Below are 25,048 nucleotides of genomic sequence, written 5' to 3'. Positions count from 1 at the left end.
TTTTTCTCGTCGAGACGTATGGCCGAGTGGTTAAAGGCGACGTCTCAGAGACGTGAGGTTGCACACGTGCGGGTTCGAACCCCACAAGATCACGAAACAAAATACTTAGCTATTTTACTTTTTTTTTTCTTCAATTTTGTATTACATATATCGTCCATGTAGAAATCACATTCGTATATAAACGCACCTATACACACACACAGAGACACACACACACCATATCCCTCTTTTTTGTGTTGGAGACCATATTGCTTCGACTGCTGCAAAATTTTGCAGGCTGACTTTGTCAAACTGATCATAATATGTAATGACGACGACGAAGGTGTTGTACTTTGAACAATTGTCTTTCAAGACCACATCATTGTTTTGTACTTTGATGACGTCATCACACTGAAAATTGTGATTAAAGGCAAGGTATCAAAACCAGCCGATTATAGGTTTTATGTTTACGGCACGTATTTTTCCCAAGTTGCCAGAAATGGCATAGCGACATCAGTAGTTACAAGGCCGCATTTCCGTCTAGCAATGCAATACATGTTCACGCGGCCACATTGGTTGAGTGGGCATTGACTTTTCTCCCTGTAATATCTATACATTTCTTTTTTGCCTTACCATTTCCGTGGATGTCCCGTGGCCGAGAGGTTAGGGAAACGGTTTTGCATGCAAACTCAATTATAACTTCAAGGTGCCTATATCACATTCTTTTCTTTGTCGATCACAGATGACCGACATCTGATAACCCCAAGCGTATCACCTAACTCGTCAGTCTGACGAGTTTCATATCTCGTTGCATTTAGGGTTGCAATGTATAACATTTAGGGTTGTCTTCAGCTATTACACTTAGGATTAGAATGTTTTATATTCAGGGTTGACTTGATTAGTACATTTGGGGTTAAATGTTTATTTAGCATTGTTATTTATTACAAGTAGGGGGTGTTAAACACATTCCCACCATAATGACAAAAGGTAACAGTAACAGTACCAAAGTACTCAGGCCTGTGAACTTTAGCTGATAATGGAAGCCATCAAGTTTTGAAACAAAAGAAGCAATATTCAGGAAGGTACTTATCAAAGAAAGCATGTGAACTCACGACAGTAATGAATGTCATCATATTTTCAAACAAAATATGATAAGCGGTGAGATACTCATATTTCACAAGGAAAGCGTGAGTCTGGGTATTTACAATGTACACAATCGAACACTTTTCAGCACTGAAGATGGTAACTTCAGACAATTGTTGACTATGGGAGAGATACATGTATAGGGCTTCCATGAGCTCTAGAGCTGCCTTTAGTTCTCAGAAGAAAGTGGCTAAAAAAAGAAAAATAATAATAATCATTTGAAGGGTAACTCCAAGGAAAGAACGAGATTGGAGTGTTGGACGAGCTATACACCCTTTGGATATGCTATGACTCTCCAAGCAGGAATTGAGACTTGTGCCAAACAGGAAAGATGTTAAATGAGGCATATGGCAATCATGATTATGTTACACTGTACATACTATTTTGTAGCATAAAAAAAGCATACCAATCAAAACATAAAGTGCAGTTCTCTTTGCAAGCACCATTTTTGACAGGCTGTTGATCACCACTTTTTAACAGTTTGGATTATATCTACAAATGTATGTAACCATTGTCTACAATCATTTTGTAATCTTGTCCTTATGTGTAACTATTGTCAGACCTACATACTTACAAAAATGTATATGATATCATACATGTATATTATGTTATTCAAGGCTCAACAATAACTTTTTTTTTTTTTTGTCTGGTGACCCATTTGGGCCAATATAATCTTCAAACATGAAATCATGTTGATCCCGAGATAGAATGAAACTAATAGTTGCCCGATCAGGTACCAAAATACAATCTTTGGGAAAAATGGTGGCCCCACATAAATTTTGAGTGGCCCAATGCCAAGGCTAATGTCGAGCCCTACATACATTTTGTCTAGAGATGGGGATGCATCTGATTATTATTTGTCTCAAAAAGTAACATGAACATGATAATTGCCTGCGTAATGTCAATGTTTCATTCCTCTCAACTCTGTCTCGATCATTCTCAACCATTTCAAAATAATATTTCTCTGACAAAATATGAATAAGCTTTATGTACAGTACTGCCCTATGCTATTGAAATTGATGGAAAAGATCCTTTTTTATGTTGTAGATTGTTGTCTACTGGTTGGAGTGTGCAATGGGGATGGCCCGCTGGAGACATGGGAGAGACCAAGCATCTGGTAATGCTGTGTATAAAGCTGATTGCTTGTGATTACAGTGTGGAAGACTACTGACTCAAAGTTAGAGGGATTTTTGATAGCATGGGGAGGGAAATGTGAGTGTTTTATATATTTAATGTCTTGTGTAGATAGCATGAAACTGGAAATAGAATGATCTTTAATTTGAGAAAATAGATGTCAAACCCTAGCCTCTGTGAATCCATTAATATCATAAATTATCATTCATATAGACGCATATCTGACAGGATACTAAGGGGTGTGAATTGTTTCATTATGTTGATTGTGCATGACGTACACTTATGTAGTTATGTGTATCTATATTTTATCCCCTATGTCCTTGGGTAATGATTTATATGCTTGCGTGTTTTTTGTAACACTGTATTACTCATAGGCCTATAGGCTGGCCATCTTTTGATGGGTGTGACAACTAAGCAAAAACTTAACACACCACAATCAAATGATAACAAGACATTCTGGATACTATATGTACATAAATCACTTCGACATACCAGTACAATTGCGAAAACTTGACAATGATGAAAAAAAGAATCAATGCACAGAAAAAATGGCAGAATTCAAAGTGATCATTGTAGCGTGACAAGCGAGGAATTTGTGCAAACAGTGATCGTCTTTTTCTGCCAGACCTGCACCTCATTAAAGGTACACGTACATGTAAAGTTGTACAGTTGTGTACTATACAGGTCCTAATACTGGCATTCAAAGACTGGGCGTCCCTGTTTGAAGGCACATGGTCCCGGTGGTTTATTCGAATGCGTATGCGGGCGCACGGCGCAAGTTTCCTATATAGACCTACGCTATCGACTCCTCTTTAACAATAGCGCTTATGCTTTGACCCGATCCACTGTAGTCATGCAGTGGTCTGATCACAGTTCGGCTCATGATTCGGCTGAGGGGGATGACAGCTTTAGCAAACTTCTTTTGTGATGTGATACTAAGAAGCACATATGCACGCACCCTGGCATTACTATGGATTGCGTGATGCGATTACCTAGCAACACCTTGATGCGCTTCGCTCTTGATGACAGTTCAACTTTGGCAAACTTCGTATCAATGCTAATGGTGATCGGCAGTATCATCAACAGCGCCCACCGAGACTATGCACCTTTAAGAAGTTACATTGCATTGTGAGCTTTTCCTCAAGTACATATTGTACACTCAGTGATGGACTTCCAATAAGAAAACCAAAAAGGCCAGCAATACCAGTGGTAGTTTGATGCTACTTTTCTGCTTTTCTGGTACACTGAATCAATGTACATGGATTTTCTTTCTTCTTTTTTTTTTTCTCTCAGATTCAGATTTAGATTCAACTTTATTGTCATGTACAAACTAAAATATAACGGCATAAAATTTACATTCTAGCAGTTTCAGATACAACTTAAAAAAAAAAAACGAAAAAATATAAACCAAAACAATCTGTAACATACATTTTCTTTTGAAAACTCTTTGTTTTTAATAGAGGATTGATGAGAGAACATCCCTATCATAACATTTCATGACTGAAACCTTTACAGCCACCATAAAAAAGAGGCAAACATACGTGTACATTGCAAGCCCAAAAGTTCCTCATCCACAGTCAATGGCGTACCAGTAATATGATCGGCATACGTGTCCCTTTTATGTCTGCATTTAAAGTGGCAATAACGGTGGAGTCTTCATCCTCTATTCAGGTCTTTCTATTATGGAGCAAACACTGCAGCTCTGCCGCTTCAATGCCATCCATGTTATTTGAGAGAAGATTTTGGAACATTGCAATCACACGAGGACTAAAATTCACAACTTTGACACTAACCCCTGAAATGCTCTTTCACCAGTTTCCATGGCCCAACTTGTGAATTTCCCATGATATACTGAAATTGTTCCCAAACTATCAAATTCAAAACGACTTTGTGTAGCCAGCAGTGAAAGCAGGCTCTAGGGAAGACAAAAACCACACCAACAACAGCAAATATTAGGAGTCAGTATAAGACAGGGGGAAAAAATACACAAAACAAAAGAATCTCACAAAACGCAACAATTATCTACACAATAGGAAAAGCTGTTGTCAGATTGGATCAATTAATAACATCAACGTGTTAAGTAACCCATCAATCATTTGCATCTTGTTAAGTTCCTTACAAATGCTGTCCTGCAGAAGAAAAAAAAAAAAAAAAAAAAAACACATGCTAGTTTCAAAGTACTTTATGGCAAATACAATCATGTATGTTATCAGGATTCAACATCTTGCTCTTTATGGCGTGAATTCCTTCCCTTTCGCTCCTCGTACTGCCTGGCACAGGGCAAGGGGAGTTACGGGACGAACTTCTTGCAAAAATCCCAACATGTTTGGCACGCATTGTACAAGAGGAAGAACAGGCCATTAGGAAGTCTGCTCAAATCGTTCTGGAAATAATGTGTTAATAAATGTCTGCATGAGGAGGTCATGATTAACAGCTGTTTGCTTGTGCCAATAACAAGGTCTCATATAATTCAAGTTTTACTTCTTGTCTTTTGCAAGTTTCATCTTTGAAATGCAATTAACCCATTGAGGACAAGCTGATTCTGCTATGTATATTAACTCTTTATGCGCCATGTTCGCACGTTCGACTCAGTCGACGGCGTGCCAACTTCGCATATTCTGCTCAACAAACACAGCCGCCAAAACCGATCGATAAATCGCTAATCCCGCAGTACAATCAAAGTGTTTCTCGCGCTTTTGTTCCTCTCACATACGGCTTGCATTCTATGTGGTGATTGACTATCAAGCGGTGTTCCAAACCACATTTGCATGTACATTCTAAGTTTCTGTCACTATCTTATGTGCAAAAGTCATGCCTTTACAGTAATGTAGCAACTGGTGATTCAAAAGAAAAACTGAAAATAGAATTGTCATACATTGTATATAATGGAAGCAAAAGTTTGGAATTCCTCTTTAACTTTGCTCACTATTATGTCCAGCTTAACAGAAATTTGTTGAAGTTATACAAATTGGAAAAACAGAATTCTTTCTCAAAGCACGACTACCTTTGTGTCTCAGAATAATGTGGGACACAGGGGGTTTCCACCATGGCACATAAAGAGTTAAACATATTTCCTATGAACACATGCCCGAGTATGATCGGGACTATACATAGTCTTTAATTCAATAGACAGATACAAGAAGTCTTGAGGCTACATTATGAAACTGAACATTTCAAAAAAAAAATATTCTCTGCTTGATTTGAGGAAATATTTCTTCAGCAATCAGCATTGTCGAATTGAGAAGTCTCTTTGAATAAAATGTATGTCACCTCAGCAACATCTGTAAACTGTTTTAAGAATAGACTAGATAAATATTGGTCTTAAAATCCACAATCTGGTCTATAAGCCAGCATGCTGTGTTGACTCCTACCCACATTTTGTCCTTTTCCATAATGAAAATGTTGAGTTACAGAAAATATTTAAACATCTGGGATCATGAGCTTCCATCAATGAACCTGCAACATACTATACACTGTACGCAAATCATAGTGGAATTAAAGTTTAAAGTAATTAATTAATAAACAGGAATTACAGGGTCACTTTTAGATATAGAGTGACAAAGAACAAAACAAAACAAACAAAACACCTCTTTGTCCCGTGTGTGTGTTTGTTTGCGGGACATGCAATATTTGTGTCCATGTCTGGCACTAGAATTCATTCACCTTGGACCGTGGGTGGCCTTGCGTGTATCTCACAGTACAATCGATACACCAAAAGTTGGCACAAATAGCCACAAACTTAGCTCTTAGACTACGACTGTAGGGTGGGAAACGAGAAACACAACTTGCACAATACCCTTTCATGACTAAATGGTTCGAATGCAGTATTCTTGCGACACAGCTGAACAAATGAAATGCATTCATGCCACAACTGTGCCTCAATCGAAACGCCATCAATCTTGGTACGACAAAGTGTAGAACAAAGTGCACATGCAAGATGATATTAGAGAGTGCCCCAGTCATTCACTCTGCAATCTGAAATCGACACTTGAAAATGGAGAATAGCATCCGAACACGATATCAAAACTATGGAAAAATAATCTAAGGGGGAAAAAAAACGCACAACCTGCTGCACACTTTGCACAATGAACTAGAAAAACAATACAGAAGTGTTAACACAACAGAATAAAAAGAAAATAAGAAAAGAAGAACAAGGACATGATGAAAATCACAGGCAAGCTGCAGAAGGCTGACCATGCCTTGCAAATTTTAATCATAGCATGTCCATAAAAGACAACAATCAAAACACAGCAGATTTCCTTCCCGTGCAACAGATCTTTAGAATAGATGAAAAAGTGGTATACATCACATCAAACACTGTACAAGTTGTATATCACTATCTGATTATGCATCATTATAGAGAACAGTTTGTATGCTGCAAACTGCATGGAAGTACATTTTTCCTATTTTAAGATGCTGCTCAATATTTGGTTTTGTTTATGTACTGCAGTGCAACAAAAAGTCTACACAGTGCATTTCTTCCTTGAAATCTATACAGAAACATCTGTCCATTTTTAGTCTGTTTTGGTTTCTTTACTATTACCTCTTCATGAATCACTTGTTGAAAAGCAATGGACAATGAATCATACAACTTGTAAGCTTATACTGAACATAAACAGGACAATTCCCACGGTCTCCTGCAGAGAAACTAGATGTATGTTGTAATCAATGACATTGACTTTAATGATGTGGGAGCCCTCGTTTAACTCTTTATGTGCCACAATCACACGTCCGACACAGTCGACGGCATGCAACCTTCGCATATTCTGCTCAAATGCAGAAACCTGCTCAAACCAATTGATAAATCGCCAAATGCCACAGTGCAATGAAAGCATTTCTTGCGATTCTGCTCCTCTCATATTTAGCTTGCATTGTATGTGGTGATAAACTAACAATTGGTGTTCCCTACTGGATTTGCGTGTAAATTCTAAGTTTCTACCACCGTTTTTTGTGCAAATGTTATGCTTTACAGTAATGTAGCTACTAGTTATTTGAAAGAAAAAAAAATCATAGATTTGACCAACAATTTACATCAAAGCAAGGCTTGATATTTTCTCTACAACTTTGCTCACTACATGTCCAGCTTTAACAAAAATCTATGAAAAGCTACATACATTTAAAAAACAGAATGTTTTCTTTAACCCTAACTTACCTGGGCTATTTAGCGAGCTTGAATTCCTGGGGGGGGGGGGGGCATTATGGCCCCCCCCCCTTCAGATCTTGGCCGTTGATTGCGCGATCGCCGCAAAATTTTGCATGAACATAAAGCCGGATGTAATCTACAAGACTGCTAAGTTAAATTTTCAAAACATTTGCATTTTCTATTTTAAATCAATTAATTATGCAAATATATGCAAAAAACCTCATTTTTGTCTGTAATTGGCTTATAAAAGCTTATGGAATGCTGATTTTTGGTGTAAATATTCCTAGTGACATTCCAAACATTTGTGTGTAAAAAAAAATTCAGTATCAAAATTAATTTCTCATGTTTTTTATTGTTTAATCAATTTTTTTATTTATTTCTTTGTTTTTTCGAACTTTTGTTTTTGTTGTTTTTTTCAACAGAATTTATCATACACATTTTTTGAAGCATAATTATACTAAAATAAAATAATTGATTTCAGCCTTTAGAATTAAGAATATGAATCATTATATGAATTAATTGAAAAAAACACAATTTGTATTGACTTTGTACACAAAATCACGTTTTTGAGCAATTTTGAGGTTGACGAAAATTTTTTGAAGGGGCGTGGCTTCAGAACGGTATGCCCGGGCGCGACAAATTTGATCTCAAAAGTTGCGCGAGACTTGAAAGTAAAAAGTCAGCGAGTGGCGCGGTCAAAAAATTTTGCGCGCCGGAATGGTCGCAGAATTTGTCGAGGGGGGGGGGGCCATTATGGCCCCACCCCAGGTAAGTTAGGGTTAAAGTATGACCATGTTGGTGTCTCCAAATAACATGGCACACAGGGGGTTTCCATAATGGCACATAAAGGCCCGAATTCACGAAGGTGGTACAAATGAAACCATGGTTTAAACCATGGACAAAAAACATGGAGCGCCAAGTGTCGCACGGAATATTTTGTTACGAAATTGATCATTTCGTCGACAAAATGACCGTTTCGTTAACGAAATTATCATTTCGTGGACGAAATGTTCATCTAGTTACAAAATGTTGTCATTTCTTAACAAAATAATCATTTCATCGACGAAATGACTGATTTCGTGACGAAATATTCCATGCGACACCTGGCGCTCCATGGTTTTTGTCCATGTTTTAGACCATGGTTTCATTTGTACCACCTTCGTGAATTCGGGCCAAAGAGTTAAATACTGAACACAAACAGGACAGTTCCCACAGTCTCCTGCAGATGAACTATCTGTGTGATGCAATCAATGATACCATTGATTTTCATGATGCAGGAGCCCTCGTCTAGTAACAACCTTGAAGGTTAGAAGCACAACATAACTCCACTAAATTAGATGCTTCTATTGGTAGTGGCTCAAAGGTGAAATATTATGTTTGTATTCAAAGGCAATGCACGATGATGCCATTTCATCACTTCACAGCATTTAACCCGCTGAGGATGAGTCCCGAGTATACTCGGGAAGATGTCTGTGGGAAATGCATGCTGTAGCAAAATCAGTCCGTCCTCAATGGGTTAAAGCCAGGAAAAGCGAGCAGTGTACAGTTTGAATGAGAATCAGATATTGAATTTACATCTGACCGTGTTTCACAAAACCAACAAGAAGTCACACAACCTGCTTTTCGGTGAGAATTCAAAACAGGTATAAAGGGAAAGCCTAGTCAATTATTTAGTTTTTTTTTGGATATTTTTGGAAGAGCAACTATTCTTGAATATATTTTGAAAGGTTGGGATCATAAAACTATTGAAAAATTGTCTCTATTACAGGGTGTGTTTTTTTTTTTTCAAGAAAAATTTGTTTTGGTCTGACATAGGCATTCGCAGATCTACAGACGTGGAGTGCTAGTACTATAACTCTTCAAATATGACTTACTTTTTACTCTAAAGAGAAAACATACGAAAGGATGATGCTATTGTGTGAGAAATTATTGATTATGAATAGAACATATTAATGAGTGATGTAAATCAGTGATGTACGAACTTTCAGTTTATTTTAGCAATCCCTTCATAGTGGTTTCCATGGAGTTTATATCTAGTTCTTTGTCCCATTTATTAACAGAAGGTATAGCTGGGTGAAATTTAATACGTACTTGACTAAACTCTAAATGAACTTCAAGCCTCTTTTCATCAGTACACATTTTTCCTGAGTGTGTACTTTATTTCTATTTGGAATAGATGGGTTTCAGAAGTGAATGCATATCTCTCAACTAAAAAGAATTTTAAAAAAATTAAAAAAAAGCTTAAGACTGGCTCTTCTAGAATCTGCAAATCTGCAAAGAAACACCAATCAAACCAATGTTGGTTAATGTCAAACCATAGCAGGTATTGGACTTGATGCCTCAAACTGGTCTTGATGCTTCCTTCAAAAATAAGAGAGCCAAGGCTCAAACTGACCATGACCCGGATCAGGTAGATATTCGAGGCCTGAGAAACTCTTTGACCTGTGAATATTTTCCCCTGTAAGTCTTCTCTCCCCTTCCCTTTATCTTCAACCTCCTCCTCCAACTTTCCTCCCACTAAACATCCTCCCTGCTTTCATTCCTCCTCCAGATTTCCTCCATTACCCCTATACCCATCTTAATTCCCATCATTTGTTTTCTCCCAATCCTTCCTCCTCCTCCTCTCCTATCCTCTCTTCTCCTGATATCCATTTTTAAATCCTTTCCTCAAACACTCCAAAATCTTCAGTATTCTTATCTTTGTCATCACCTCAGAGTTCCAGTACAGGTAGCCATTGTAAAGTTCATACTCTCTTTCTCTCTCTTTTCCTACTCCCTTTACTTAATCTCTTCTCCTCTCGTATCTTCAAATCTTTGCTCTAAACCTCCAGTTTCTCATGCTTCGTTTACACCATGCTTCATTTACACCCAGCGGCCACAGCAATCACATTTCAGGCCACTGCAGACAAAACAGGGTGGACATGAGACAACCGGGGAAGGAAGGGGGGGCGGGGATGTGACAGGCTGTGATTGCTGTGAATGCCATGTCAGATTGTTTTTAACTGTTAACAAATTTGCCAAGGCAGTCATGGTGCTGATGAAAAACGTAGCAGGCTGTGATAAAGAGGCTGAACGCAACAAAACATGCCAGCAATCGGTCGTATCAAAACTTGGAGGCGGTCTGTAGTGGGATGTGACTGGAAATGTGTGTAGTGCAGCCTATCCAAACACTGTGACAATTATCATCTGATAGCTATGTTCACTGGAGTGTGGTAAGGAATGAACAAGACTAGTATACAGAGGGGGGCAGGGAAAAGGAGTATATCCCACATACACATAGTGCACTATGTTTCAGGCACATGCGGCTGCCACGGCCACCTGGAACATGGTGCAGTAGAGCGTACAAACTGTAGCATATGTTTGCTTAACATTACCTGAAGGCCCCAGCGTAGCTACTGTAGAGCTCGCTGGAATCTGGCGGGCACTGTGGATTGGTGCAGATACCACACAGGTTCTGTGGGTTGGTTCCGTACGGGTTCCTTGAGGCTTCAAAGGCACCTGCCATACAAAGTACAGAGATATGTACAGCTCTTTATCCCTGTGACTGTAGGCCTACAACTTTGTTAACCCTTTCTCTGTCATAGACTTTGGACAGTGTGTAAAACACTATGGTCTTTTCTGTGCCAGTTGGCTCTCAAATCAGATGAAGGTTTAAAGGCATAATTTACCATTTGCAGATGAAACAAAAACCCAGCATTAGTGCTTCAAAATAGTTCTAACATGTGAGTTAGGGGTGGAAACAACCAATGTAAAAATTTGAATCTGTATAATCGATGTTAAATATTGTTAAATATACAAAATGTGAACAATCCCGTTATAATAAGAATGCTTCCAGCCTACACCGTATACAGTTATGGTTTATTGAGAAAATGCTTATATCTCTTTATATTTTAGGCTTTATTATGAAAATGGTATATGGTAGATTGTTTTGTGATACAACAGACCTACACATGTGCGTCAAATGCGATATCTTGAACATTTTTGAAATCACTGCTCCCAAAGGTAAACTGGACCTTTAAGTTTGACAGATTTTGTTTCTTCTTTCCACTAGTCAAATTTCAATGCATTACACTTCAGAGATGCATGTCTGTATATATTTATGGAGCACATATTAACCAAAATGTATTCCCTAATTCATTTGTTTGTGTGCACAACTGGAACAGTAAGGAGAACAAAATTTTTGAACGTCTTCCCATCCGCATTACCTGGGGCACAGCTCTCGTTGAAGAACTGGGCCACGGCGTTGATGTCATCACCGCAGTCAACGGGATCCATGTAGCCCCTGTCGAGCAGGAACCCCACAGGGATGTTCCAGCCTGCTGTCCTGCGGATGCCCGTGTGGCATGACTTCCTACCCTTCAGGTTGGTGATGTTGATGTGCGTATCAATTGCACGAACCACGGCGATGCCATGGTATGTGTCTACATGGAGAAAGAATATAGAGAATTCCACAGTTTGTTTGTTTTTTATGTACATACACTTCCTCAACTTGTTACTGACAATGACTGTATGTTAAGGGTAATATCATTCCCCCTGCCTTCTGATCAAAAGAGGCAAGTCAAGTACTCCTTTAAAAAAAGTGAGATAAGTGAAAATATGTGTAATTTCTGTAGAATTTTCTAGTATATAGTCAGGGCTCGACCTTAACTTTTTTTCTAGGAAGCCAGCCGGGCTCCTCAGGGACCTTTTTAGGGAGCCAAATTGAGTTTTAGGGAGCCATGTTTCCCTCAGTCACAATCAGCAGTAGAGGTCTATTACATGTATTAACCTGGTGGAGAAGATTTCATTTAGATATAACATGCATTTCTCCACAGACACAAGCCGGAGATACCTGGTTCTTAGTCTCTAACGGGTTTTAGCACAGTCACAGTGTGTGTGTGTGTGTGCGTGCGTGTGTGTGTGTGTGTGTGTGCCTGTGCCTGCCGTGCACCTGCGTGTGTGTGTGTGTAGGTGTTTTGTGTGGTCCCTCTCCCATTCCCTTGTGTAATTTCTTACCCAGGTCTGTTCATAATTATTGTTTTTCTTTCTCGGTTCTTCTTTTTTCAGCTGCAAGGTGTGGGTTAGAAACAATTATTGAACGCCACATGTTGATTGATCAGCAGAGCTGCCAACCTTTGGAAGCACAAATCTGTACTCAGCACCTCCAAAATCCGTATTTTGCACCAGAATCTGTATTTTTTCCATCTCCCTCTTTTTGCCATTTTGAATTAAACTTGTCGACTTATAAGGCCTACAAGCTTTAACATAACATTACGACACAATCATGCTGAAGTATCGAGCTGGTCACCAGCACGATAAAGAATCCAAACTATGCAATGTTCAGCGTTGATTGATTGCTTTCTCTCAATGCATGTGTACAAGACTACAAGTACAAAAGTGCATGTATGTACCTCCAGAAACTTGCTGGGCTGGTTATGGAAGCTTCCACTATCTAGCAGGGAAGGGGGATGCTTTCATCTTCTAAAGAAAGCTTCTGTGTGAGTGAATGCAAAACTCTGTTCGGTGTTTCCAACTATCGTTTACTATAAAACATAATCATGCGTTGTTTTCAGGCTTTTTAATTTTACTGGATTTTAAACATCAGTATTTTCCGAAAGTACTGGTATTCCAATTTCTTTTACCCTGACTGGAATCGGAAAGTCTGCTATAACGATGATCGCAAAATGCCGCCCTGTGTGTGCTTGTGCCAATGTGCAAACACGTGGTTGTACTTTCATAAGGAATGCGCCATGTGCTCCTGCCTAAGAGGTTACTGCAAGTTCGATGGATCGAATGCGCCATAGCTGAGCTGATGGCTTGTTTACGGTATTTAACATGCAGTTTACATTCGATACGAAGAAGTCATTACGTCTTTCACGAGGAAAAACATACAAAACAAACAAAAAACACCTACGAACGAATGTTGATAGCCAAAACTTTGAAGTAATAAGCAGTTATGATGAGCATGAACTGAAATTAATTGTCATGATTTTGCTGTCTAACCATGTGCTGACTGCATCTCATTGGACCTACTCATAGTGAATTTGTTTGGGCATACGAGACCTTTTAAGTATTTCTGTGATTGCCTTTTTAATTGACTGATTAATCGATCCTTTTTTATTGTTCAGGTAACATAAGATATTCGATTAAGTACACTATATTCGATTGATGTTTCCTGCTATGCGCCAAAGAAAGGCTATAAAATCTTAGAATCAAGGTATCTTTGCAATGATTCCTTTAATTCAACTAATGAGCTGGTTCTTCGATCGATATTTCCAGGATATTTACACGCTGTTTATTCCAGTGCGCGCATTCTTTCGTCTGGCACGCACCTGGGTGTGGCACCTGCTTTTGTGGAAATTTCCACAAGGGGAGAGGGGTGGGTGTCAAGTTTCTTCGAGCCGAAGAGACTGCGCGCATGTATTCAGTATTTCACAATCTCTTCGCTCTAATTTATTGTAATTCATGCTTTCTCCTTATTCTGTGCTGATATTGAACATTTAGATTTAACTTTACGAAGGTTGGTAGATCGTGGATCTTCTTGTTGTGAGGTGTATGTAATTTCTTTTTTTTTTTATCATTCTTTGGAGGGGAAAGAAGAGTAAGGGGGGAAGAAGAATAAGAGGGAAAGTGAAATAAAACGAACGGCACGTACGCTCAGCATTTGCAGTAAGCCGTCTTTTTATACCAGCATAGTTTTCATCATCACCATCAGACATCACTCAGATCATTTTAGCCTTTCCTATCAACATTAAGAAACACGCACAGTCCCTCGAGATAAAAACCGAGGAAAATAAATAACAAATACAAAGTATCAACACATCCCAACAACACAAATATTTAGAAAAGACAACACACGTCGCTTCGATTCGAAAAAGTATTGCAGCAAAGCGGAGAAATCGCCGTTACGAAAATAACAGTGCGAGACACGTCAAAGAATCACGTTTAAATATTTCAAAGTATAAAGGGAACGGATAAAGTGATACAAAATGGAAGAAATCGTACCAAACGAGGTGTGAGAATTAAACGACAGAAATAGAACGATAAGTTTAGTAGTGGGATTAGGCCCTAGCAAATGTTTGCAGCACTGAAAGCTACGCGAAAATTAATACACATCGGAAACTCGGTATTGCGACAAGATCCTTGGGATCGTCAATAGATACAAAACAAAGGAAATTAATTCATTTTGACCGGAAAATAGTTCGTTATAAGTATTCTGTGATATGAGATCTCCCTTAGATCTAATAGGCCTAGAAATACATCGAGTTTTCACGATACTCGGGAAAGAAAGTTCGAACGCTTTTCACCTGCACATAAATACTGCAGTGCTCATCAATACACGAACAGAAACTCACCTCTTCCTTGCAGAAAAATGATGCAATAACGTTACAAAAAACACACACAACAGTCTAAAAATCATTTCGTACTTGGGAGGCAAGGAAAAAGCGGAAGAAATAGAGAAAAAGAAGCAGACATTGCACAACAGAGTGCTTCTACCCCGACTCAAAACGAAATAGGGTACTGAACATTGATAGTGGCAGCTGGCTACAGAGTGTAGCTAAGCTACTATAGCCCCAGCCGGCCACACATGGGGATACCACGGCGATCGATGTAAACATCCATGGTCCGTAGGCGACAGGGATTCAAGCGCGCGAAGTTCCGTTCGGTGTACACAGTACGCAAGCAGCGAAGTACACACAGACACACACACATAAATGCGGGCAACGTGGGCCGGCTGGAGAATGAAACATGTTCAGTGTGTAGTCTATATTGCAATTGCAGGGATAATAACTTCGAGCGTCAGGGCTCGGTGCGCGCGCCGTGGCCGCTCGCGCTCGTCAATAGTGTGAGTGTGTACATAAACTATGATTCTGTCTTGAAACGTGAGACTCTATGGCAAAAAAACTTAAGGAGCCAGCCGGGCTTTTTTCATACATTTCTGGGGAGCCCGTAGCGATTCTGGGGAGCCAATGGTCCCCGGGCTCCCGCTAAGGTCGAGCCCTGATAGTGGTCTTCTCATCCCGCAAAATTTTCAAAATTTCAGTAACTTTTGAAGAGATTGTATGATTTTCCTTAAAACTTTCACTAATGTGTTCTACTAGTATTGTTGTAGTCAGTCCATACTTATTACTGTGAACTGGTAAAGAGGACTGCATTGTCTCACAAGAAAACTTTTCTTTGCCACATGCTAGGTTGTCATGACATTGGACAGTTTCAAGCTCAACGGCATTATCTTCTGAGGTAAGACTGGAAAAAACCCTCGATCAAACATTCCCAGGGGTGGATTCAACTTTATACATCCTACCCACTTCCTGTGAGAGCTGCATAACGTCCTCTTATATTTGACAGCAAAAACATTAAAGTCATTTAAGAGTCTTTTAAAACATTAAAGAATCATTAAACAGTCTTTCAAAACATTAATGTCTCCACTACCTTCCTTTAGCATTTTATTTTGTTGTGATCTGCAATGTCTTCCGACAGTGGTAATGATTTAAAAGGGGATATGTTGTCGCCAGCCCAGCAAAAAGGGCATTAGCCTAAAATTTCTAACCCAAATTTAAGTTTGGCTTGAGACATACTTTAGCAAAGTTTTGAAAGTGGAAAAATGACCAAAGAAAATGGGATTCCATTGGTCTTTCAGATGATGTAACCATAATTTGTGTGTGTGTGTGTGTGTGTGTGTGTGTGTGTGTGTGTGTGATAATTTTCAAGCATGCAAGCCTTAAAGGGATGGTACAGTATTGGTGGAGTATAGGATTGAGCTTTTAACTTTTTGCAAAAGAACTAAGAAACCACTTATGAAATGCTACAGAGCATACTATTCAAAGAGGAATTAAAAAACAAGGTAAAACAAAGTGAACCTAATAAAAAGTGGGTTCTACCTTTTGTTAACCCATTGAGGATGAGTCCCGAGTATACTCGGGCAAGCGTCTATGGGAACTGTGACTGCGTTGTAGCAAAATCAAACCGTCCTCAACGATTAATATTGCTTTGTTTTGGGTATCTCAGTCATTTTAAAAGCACTTTTCATCAAATAAACATTGGATTCCTCTTGGAATTGTATGTGCTCTGTCATATTTCATAAGATGTTTCTCATTATCTCTCCAAAAAATTCAGAAACCTGAAGCCAGGTCTCAACCAAAACTATACAATCCCTTTAATAGGGCCCTTCTGATGAGTAGGTGACGATATGATCTACAGAAACCTGTCCCCATCCAGTGCAACAACTGGGTACGGTTGCCAAAAAATCCTGTACTCTTCAAAACAACATAATGGTGAGGTTGCTATGGTAACAGGCATATTCACTGAAATATTTGGTAATCAGCCATCTCTCTGAAAAAGAGCCAATATTTACCCCTCCTTTCAATCTTAAGTCTATGCATCTACACATATATACATGCAATCCTCAGTCACATAAAAAAAAATTGCCAAACATTGAGCTTTTAATACATGTACTGTAAAAGTGGATATTTTCGCGCAACTAATTTTTCGCACTTGGCCGAGTAAGAAGAGTTTCGCATGTTTTTAATTCCGCAGAATCAAAATCGAAATCCGCAAAAATTTCCACTTTTACAGTATTTTAATGTTTACATGATTTCTCTTCTCTCATGCCTTTCAACGGGCAGGCAAACTTTTTGTCTTCCATTAATTCCAAAAAGCTATACAAGTGTAGGAAGAGGGTGAAATACCAAACTATGTTCAGTTCTGATAAAATTGGGTTTTCAATATGGATATCATCTCATAGCGTGATTAGACATCCAAATGCAATAGGTCAATATGTGAGATATGGTATGTACGTATAGTTTTGGTTGAGCTGGGGCCTTCCAACTTTTTTGTGAGACACTGTAATGAGAAACCTCTCAGAGGTCTCATGAAATATAAAAGAGCATACAATTCTAAGAGCAATTCAAAGTTTATTTGATAAAAAATGATTTAGACATGGCTGAGATATTTAAAAACAAAGAGGTTCTAATAAAAGGTCAGACCCCTCTTTTATTAGGACCACCTTTGGTTTAAAACACTTTGTTTTCGGATACTTCAGCCATTTCAAAACCGATTTTTATCAAATAAACTTTGAATTAATCTTAGAATTGCATGCTCCTTGATATTTCATGAGAGGTTTCTCATTATCTCACAAACACAGTTGGAGGGCCCTATCGCAACCAAAACCATATCATATCGTAATAAGGAGTTCATGGTGGTGGAGGCAAGTCTACAAGAGGAAAAGCTTGGTATTCAAAGTGTGGTTTCCTAGTGGATTCTATTCTTCTCACCTTTAGTGTAGACTTCTTGGACGATGGGTACTAGGTCGTACTCCTTTCCAGCCTCATATATGTCACCCCCGTCCAGGGTAATCAGATCTGCACGGTCGTCTTGGATCGCCTCGTAGCAGTCCTGTTACAGAACAAACATTTTAAATACATAATTATATTCCTACAGAAATATACCTGTAAAGCATGCTGCCCATAATCAAAACATAGCGCCATCCAAAATTTGACCGCCTGCTACATATAGAAACCTATTCTTTGCGAGCAGTCAAATGTTGACACAAGAGTTCGAACCCTGGTACAAGTTTTTTACAGTACATGCAATTGAATAAGAACACTAGAGTTTTTTTTTAAAGTGTTTTGTGAGCTTAAATGGTAAATGTCACAGATATTTTCCCGCAACTAATTTTTCGCGCTCAGCCGGGTAAGAAGAGTTTCGCTTGTTTTGAATTCCATGGAATCAATTACTGGAACATATGGCAAGCAAAAATACTTGTGTGCTTTTATTTCCGCACTAGTTTCTGCTTGTGCGAAAATTTCCACTTTTACAGTAGCTCAACTGGTTTTAGTAAGCAATGCTTTTAATATGCTATACTGTAGATACAAACGGGTCAGAAAATTGGGAATATAAAACTTGTGGCAATCAAAATATTTCCCCTTTTTAACCCAAAGCTTACCATATCAATGCCTTACAAGATAAGATAGAGTTTGCACATGTCTGCAGTCTATAGTGTTGCAGGAGATTTCATCCTCAATATACAATGTACATTTAATACAAAATGCTATTTATTATATCAGCTGCTTTAATGCTTCTCACAATTTGCAGTTAAATCTTCTGTTGGCAAACATTTATAAATGATACATACATGTACTGTACCCTCTGGAAAAGATGTATTATGCATAACAATCATGAGGTCTCATCCAAATGGTAGATACTTACAGGTACTATCAGTTATACATGTACAACAAACCACATTGTATGGTCTACCTAAATTCCAAAGGAACGGAAAAGGCAGGGGTCAATAGCCGGGTTCACACGTACACCAAATAGCGGGATACAAATCTCGAGATTTGCATCGCGATCGTCATCCCGAGTTTTTTGCACGTGTGGACAGAATAAACCCGAAAATTAGCGGGATAAGCATCGCGATGCTAATCCCAAGAAATCTTGCGCTGGTTCGCCAATTAGCGGGATAATTGGCGCCGCGCTGGTACGGGTGAACGGTCGGGATTAGAATCTCGAGTTTTTATATCCCATCATGCAATGCGCACATCACAACAGCGAGGCCTCTGCGAAGGACAAAGGGAAGTGCGCGCAGGTAGTGATAGAGAAGGGCACTGTGTGACTCAGTTTGCTGGCTTTGCTGTTATCTCTATCGGCAATTAGCGGGATAATTCGGTACGTGTGGACGCTCGCCAAATTAGCGGGATACCGATCGCGATCGCTATCCCGCTAATTTGGTACGTGTGGACGCTCGCAAAAAAACTCGAGATGTGGATCGCGATCGTCATCCCGCTATTTTGTACGTGTGAACCCGGCTAATGAGTGTGCACAGGATGTAAAATTTTTCAGAGATCCCAAACCGTCCCTCTATCACTTATACGCTCCCCTACAGGTTCAGCAGGAACATAAAACCCCTCGGAGGCATTTGTCCTTTGTGACACCCTTGGATATCACTGCCTGCATGTGAAATATGACCCACCCATGAGGACTGGTGTGCCATCATCCCTTTCTCCACCCTTGCCCCCTTACCAGGCAGTCTGGCTGTATATCATTTTTAATCCCCAGAAACAGACTTGTCTGCCATTGAAGGGATGGTAGTTTTGGCTCAGATGAGGGAATTCAGATTTTAACTTTTTCGTGAGATATTTACAAAACTGAAATATTTTAGAGCATACAATTCTAAGAGGAATTCAAGTCTATTTGATGAAAACTGGTTTTGAAAATGCCTAGATAGACAGAAAACAAAGTAAAACACAGTGGACCTAATGAAGGGTAGGGTCTCACCTTTTACTAGGACAGGTTCTTTATTTTGGAGCTCAGCCATTTCAAAATAAACTGTCATCAAATGGACTTTGGATTCTTCTTAGGATTGTATGCTCTTTTAATACGTATTTCATTAGAGATTTCTCATTATGATTATCTCACAAAAAGTTGGAAACCTGAAGCCCATCTCAACCAAATCTATACTATGCACATACATTATGCATGAATTAGCAATAAATTATCATAACTGATGATATTTCCTTTTTTTGGGGGGGGGGTGGGGGTGAAATCAGGTCTACAGTTTTGCCGATCACATCACAGGTAATGTGTCTGCCGAATTTTGTTCTTGTGATGGGTGACCAAGGACATAAAGTGGTAGGTTCAGCACCAGCTGTAGTACATGTTGCCAGGAGCCATTTTTTTTTCCCCGGCTAAGTGGAAAAACCCCACTAGGGATACATTATTGTTTTAAGAAGTTCAATGTCACAGTTGAATTTAACCCAAAAGTGTATCCTGCTCCCCTAGTTGAGAAAAAATGCTGCGATTTTTTCAGAAGAGGAATATCAATAGCGATGAAACTGCCAAGCATGACCATGAGATTCATGGTTGGAAGAGAAGCAGGTCACTGACAAATGCAGTCATCAAAAAATGCTGCCACAAAAAAAGGGGACATATATTAACCCGTTGTCTACGAAACCGGGTGCCCCTTGTTTTGAAACAACGGGGAAATCAAGTAATCTTGGAAGCAATGGGTTAAAAGACCAAAGAAGAATAAGGGAGCTGATTAATCCATTCACCTGTCTGGGCTCAACAACAGTATTTGGTTTTCACCCTTCAATCTGGGACTTAAATCATTTCAAATGATGCTACGGCTCAAGTGGACCTTTTGAGTCTGAGACACGTAGGGCCTATACAATCCCTGCTCTTATTCTCGAAAATACCGCAATTTAAAATGGCAAAAAACCACTTGGGTCAATTCAAAGCCTTGCCAAATGGCATTAATATCATCTGTTCACACACTATTCACTATAAGAGTGAAACCTGAGATTGCTTCCCCTAGACAACAAGAACAAACTGTCTTTTCCTTAATTGGATGACACAGTGATAGTTGGGAGCAATAATGTAGACACTCACTCGGCTCTGAAGGCTGCTAGTGATTTCTCAATCAGTCTCAGCAGGGTTTATATTCACTTTGAAAAATCAGTGCGCCAACCATTTTGCCAAAGTGCCATTCTGGGTCCATTTTAAAGGCATTATTTACCATTTGCAGATGAAACAAAAACCCTGATTTAGTGCTTAAAAATAGTTCTAACATATGAGTTAGCGATAGAAACAACAAATGTAATAATTTGAATCAGTGTAATTAATGTGAAGTATTGTTAGATTGTATACAAAATAGGAACAATAGTTATAATAAAAAATGTTTCTAGACTAAACCATCTACAATTACACTTATGGTTTAGTGAAAAAATAGTGATATCTCCTTATACTTCAGGCTTTATTGCAAAATTTTTACACGGTAGGATGTTTTGTGATACATATGACCTACACATATGCATCAAATGTGATATCTTGAACATTTTTTTAAATCACTGCTCCCAACGGTAAACAGTACCTTTAAAGGAACTGTACAGTACTGGCTGAGGTGGGGATTCAGGTTTATAACATTCCTAAGTGAGATAATGAGAAACCTCTTATGAAATACGAAAGAGCATGTAATTTTAAGAAGGATTCAACGTTTATTTGATGAAAATTGTTTTTCAAATGGCTGAGATATCTAAAAAAAAAAAAAGTGATAAGAATAAAAGGTGACAGGCCACGCCTTTTATTAGGATCTCTTTGTTTCACCTTGTTTTTGGATATCTCAGCCATTTCAAAACCGATTTTCATCAAATAAACGTTTGATACCCAATTGCATGCTCTTTGACATCTCATAGAGTGATTTCTGAATAATCTCGCAAAATGTTAAAAGCTAAATCCTCACCTCAACCAGAACTGTACACACCCTTTAAGGTACATCAGAATGAAAAGCACTCTTCCGAAGAGTAAAAGGGAAATTCATAACATGGCATGCCTACAAGGTAACAGCAAACCTGGCATTCATGAGACCTACAGCAGATGGAATGCTCAAGAATTAGAAAGAGCAGCTAATAATGAAATAAATTATAGTAGGCCTATATTCTATGCCATTAGAGATATGTTTGCAGCAGGTCTAGGACTCAAATGCTTCTGTTCAGACACCAGGGATGCACACATAATGTGTCCTTTTGAGACTAGACAGCACTTTACTGGAGTAATTACATTCATCATTGTTAATTGTGGTGTGAAGTTTCTGGCATGCACTGAAATAGTCATGAAAATCTGAGATTGCTGGACTAGATCCGGTGCAAGATATTATGGATATAACAGAACAACCATGCACATGCAAATCAATAGGAAATTCAATGATACCATGAGTGTGGAAGACAGATAAGACAATAAATATTTGCCCAGATGGTCCAGAGGCATGGATTACCTGAGGTACAGATCTTCTGCTACGATAATTATCGACTGAACCCAAGCTCCCCCATATGATCTGTCTCTGAGATGACAGAACCCTGGAGCCTGCACGGGTAACAGCTAGATCTATGCATTCCCTATTGATTGGGGGCCTCTGAAGTTCTTTGCCTTTCCATCCTTAAAGCCTTGCCACAACGTGTCTCCATGAAAATCAAAGAAAATAATCAGACACAATGTTTTGTGAGCTAGGGCCCAATTGGCCAATGCAGTACAGCCTTGTTAAACTGTGCAACACAATCTGCTACTGCTTTGGCAGAGCCCTGACTGGGAATTGTGAAAGCCAAGTCATTAACCCAGTCCATCTCAGGTAAACCCCTATCCACTTCCCTATCATCTCTCCCTTTTGCATTGCATAGCATGAGCAGCCAATTTGTAGAGCACTCAAGGTCTGCCAGAACAGACGGCCAGCAGCTTCTTGAAAAAAACAAACAAACAAACAAACAAACAAAGATGGTACACAGGATTCAGCATACAGTACAGGCTTGTTTATCAGGAAGAGGCAAATTAGGATTTGCAGTGAATGTCATTTCAGACGTTGGACACATACCAAAGTGGGAAAATTGCTTGCCTTCATCAGTTTACAAACTTGTACTTTGCCAGGGCTAAGCACATTACAATGCTAAAACACATCCAGGAGTGCATTATTTAGCATCAATTTACTTTCTGTGAGACATGAAATACACCAACATTTCATCACACTGTTGGCACTGTATTCAGACCCACATGTACCAAGTGAGTCTCACTCCTCAGCAACCCATCTCATGGTCCATCCACCCAGTAATCATTTTCTACACCTCTAATAAGGGATATATTACACCACAGGTAGATCAATAATAAACTGTTATTCTGGATGAGAAGCCCATTTATGCTGAACTGAGTGCTATGATAAACTTTGTCCTTATTGTCTTTGTTGGCTAAAGGATATACCTACATGGCTGTACATTATCACAGCTATTTTTCCTTTTCTTAAAAGAAAAAGAAAAAAAAAGTGTTAAAGAGGTCTCTAAAAATTCTGCTATAAAATATCCCTTGAAGTGAGAGCTATTCTAAAAAAAATCGTACACTGTGTGTGGGAATAAAACCCATGATCTCCTGATTGTCCGACAAGCGTCATGACTACATATATCCACTAAACTACTGAGCTTCTACCAGATAGCCATTGTTGGTTCTGATCCCTTTACAGCAGCAGGTACACTTGTACTATAATTCTTCGAGTTTGTTCTTGCGTCAAGTTTTAATTTGAACTTCAACATGTTGTGAAGGAGAAATGGTACACCCAAGCCAAATAAAAAGCCAAAGTGGATATTTTGGCGATACGACATTAAGCATAATGGACCGCAAAAACAAGGAAATTCATGTAACAAGTATGCAACGATCCAAATGTTTAGGTTTTCTTGTTCATTCCTTCTCTTTTTCATGCAGATTTTGGGGGCATGACAAACACACAACCCCTTTTATAGCAAATTACATTCATTCACAGGAACTGCTTAAAGGAATCGTACAGTTTTGGTAGAGACCTAATTTCAGGTTTCTAACATTTTTTGGTGAGATAATGAGAAACCTGTTATGAAATATGAAAGAGCATGTAATTCTATTAGGAATTTAGTGTTTATTTGATGAAAATTGGTTTTAATATGGCTGAGATATCCAAAAAAGAGCAATTCTAATAAAGAGTGGGACCCATACTTTATTACGATCGCTTTGTTTTACTTTGTTTTTGAATGTTTCAGTCATTCCAAACCTGATTTTCATCAAATAAACTTTGAATTCCTCTTAGAATGGTATGCTCTGTATAGTTTATCATAAGTGTTTTCTTGGTATCTCGCAAAAAGTTAAAAGCCCAATTCTCATCTCCACCAATACTGTACCATCCCTTTAACCCGTTGAGGACGAGTCCCGAGTATACTCGGGCAAGCGTCTATGGGAAATGCGTGTTGTAGCAAAATCAAACCGTCCTCAACGGGTTAATTCCACAGGACATTTGCTTTGGCATTGTTCCCCCCCCCCCCCTTCTGTTTGCAGTCTAGAATTTTCTGAAAAGCAGTGAAAAAAAAAAATGTTTGCCAAGAGGAGACTGGTTGACAGGAACAGAGAAATGATAAACATTCATGAGCACAGAGCAGAGATTGTGGTTTGGCACCACCAAGCTAAGCCTATGGTGGGCTTTGCCAGTCACCTTGGGGGAAAATCAAGATAAAATCTTTTGTTCATCACAGGATTCAAAGGCTATAGTGTGTTGATCTTCTCAAAGCCATACAGGCTACAATGTGCATGCTCCAAACTAGATATATCGCTACGGCGACTGATATGCCTCCGCCATAATGCATGGTTCTCCTAATATGTCTATAGTACAATGTCTTGACAATGTGTGATGACAGTTTCACACAATTGGCAAAATATCAAAATGACAGGTTTGCCACAAATGTGCTGAATGTTCACTTTCCTAGAACTAGGTTCAATTGGATGAATGATTAAAATGTCAGAGTGCAGGTATTTGGGAAACTGATGATTTTTACTTGACTTTTGACCCTTTTATAAGTTTATGCATTGAGTAATTGAGGTATTGAGAAAAAGTATAATTTCAGTATTAAATGGGAAAATAGCATTATCTAAACCTGGCCTTTGACCTTTGACCTCACAGTTCCAAAGAGAATCACTGTTAGGTGTCACAAATGTACACACAAGTAGTTATGTACATGTTTAATGTATCAAGGCTGTATGCATGGTTGTTTTAATGTGTACATTGTATGTACACAGGTGAACCAGATTAAAGATAATAAAAAGTTTTGGTACCTCAAAAGTTTCCCTGAATTTCCTTGTCTTGGTTTGTGTTTCACGTTACAGTACGTTGTCTGT

General features: G+C 38.9%; 1 protein-coding gene across 1 annotated transcript in view; it reads right to left on the bottom strand.

The window, feature by feature from the left end:
- The window catches only part of LOC140234081 (melanotransferrin-like), a 69,029-nt gene that overhangs the window by 20,488 nt on the left and 23,493 nt on the right, over nt 1-25,048 (bottom strand). Inside the window, exons 4-6 of the mRNA XM_072314160.1 lie at nt 17,653-17,773; nt 11,605-11,820; nt 10,774-10,897 (exon numbers count right to left, since the gene is read on the bottom strand). Coding sequence (XP_072170261.1) covers nt 10,774-10,897; nt 11,605-11,820; nt 17,653-17,773 — 461 coding nt within the window. The remainder of the gene's footprint in view (nt 1-10,773; nt 10,898-11,604; nt 11,821-17,652; nt 17,774-25,048) is intronic.

Source organism: Diadema setosum, chromosome 10 (genome assembly GCF_964275005.1).
Source record: "Diadema setosum chromosome 10, eeDiaSeto1, whole genome shotgun sequence".
Classification (NCBI taxonomy): Eukaryota; Metazoa; Echinodermata; class Echinoidea; order Diadematoida; family Diadematidae; genus Diadema; species Diadema setosum.
This window is presented reverse-complemented; position numbering and strand designations above follow the sequence as displayed.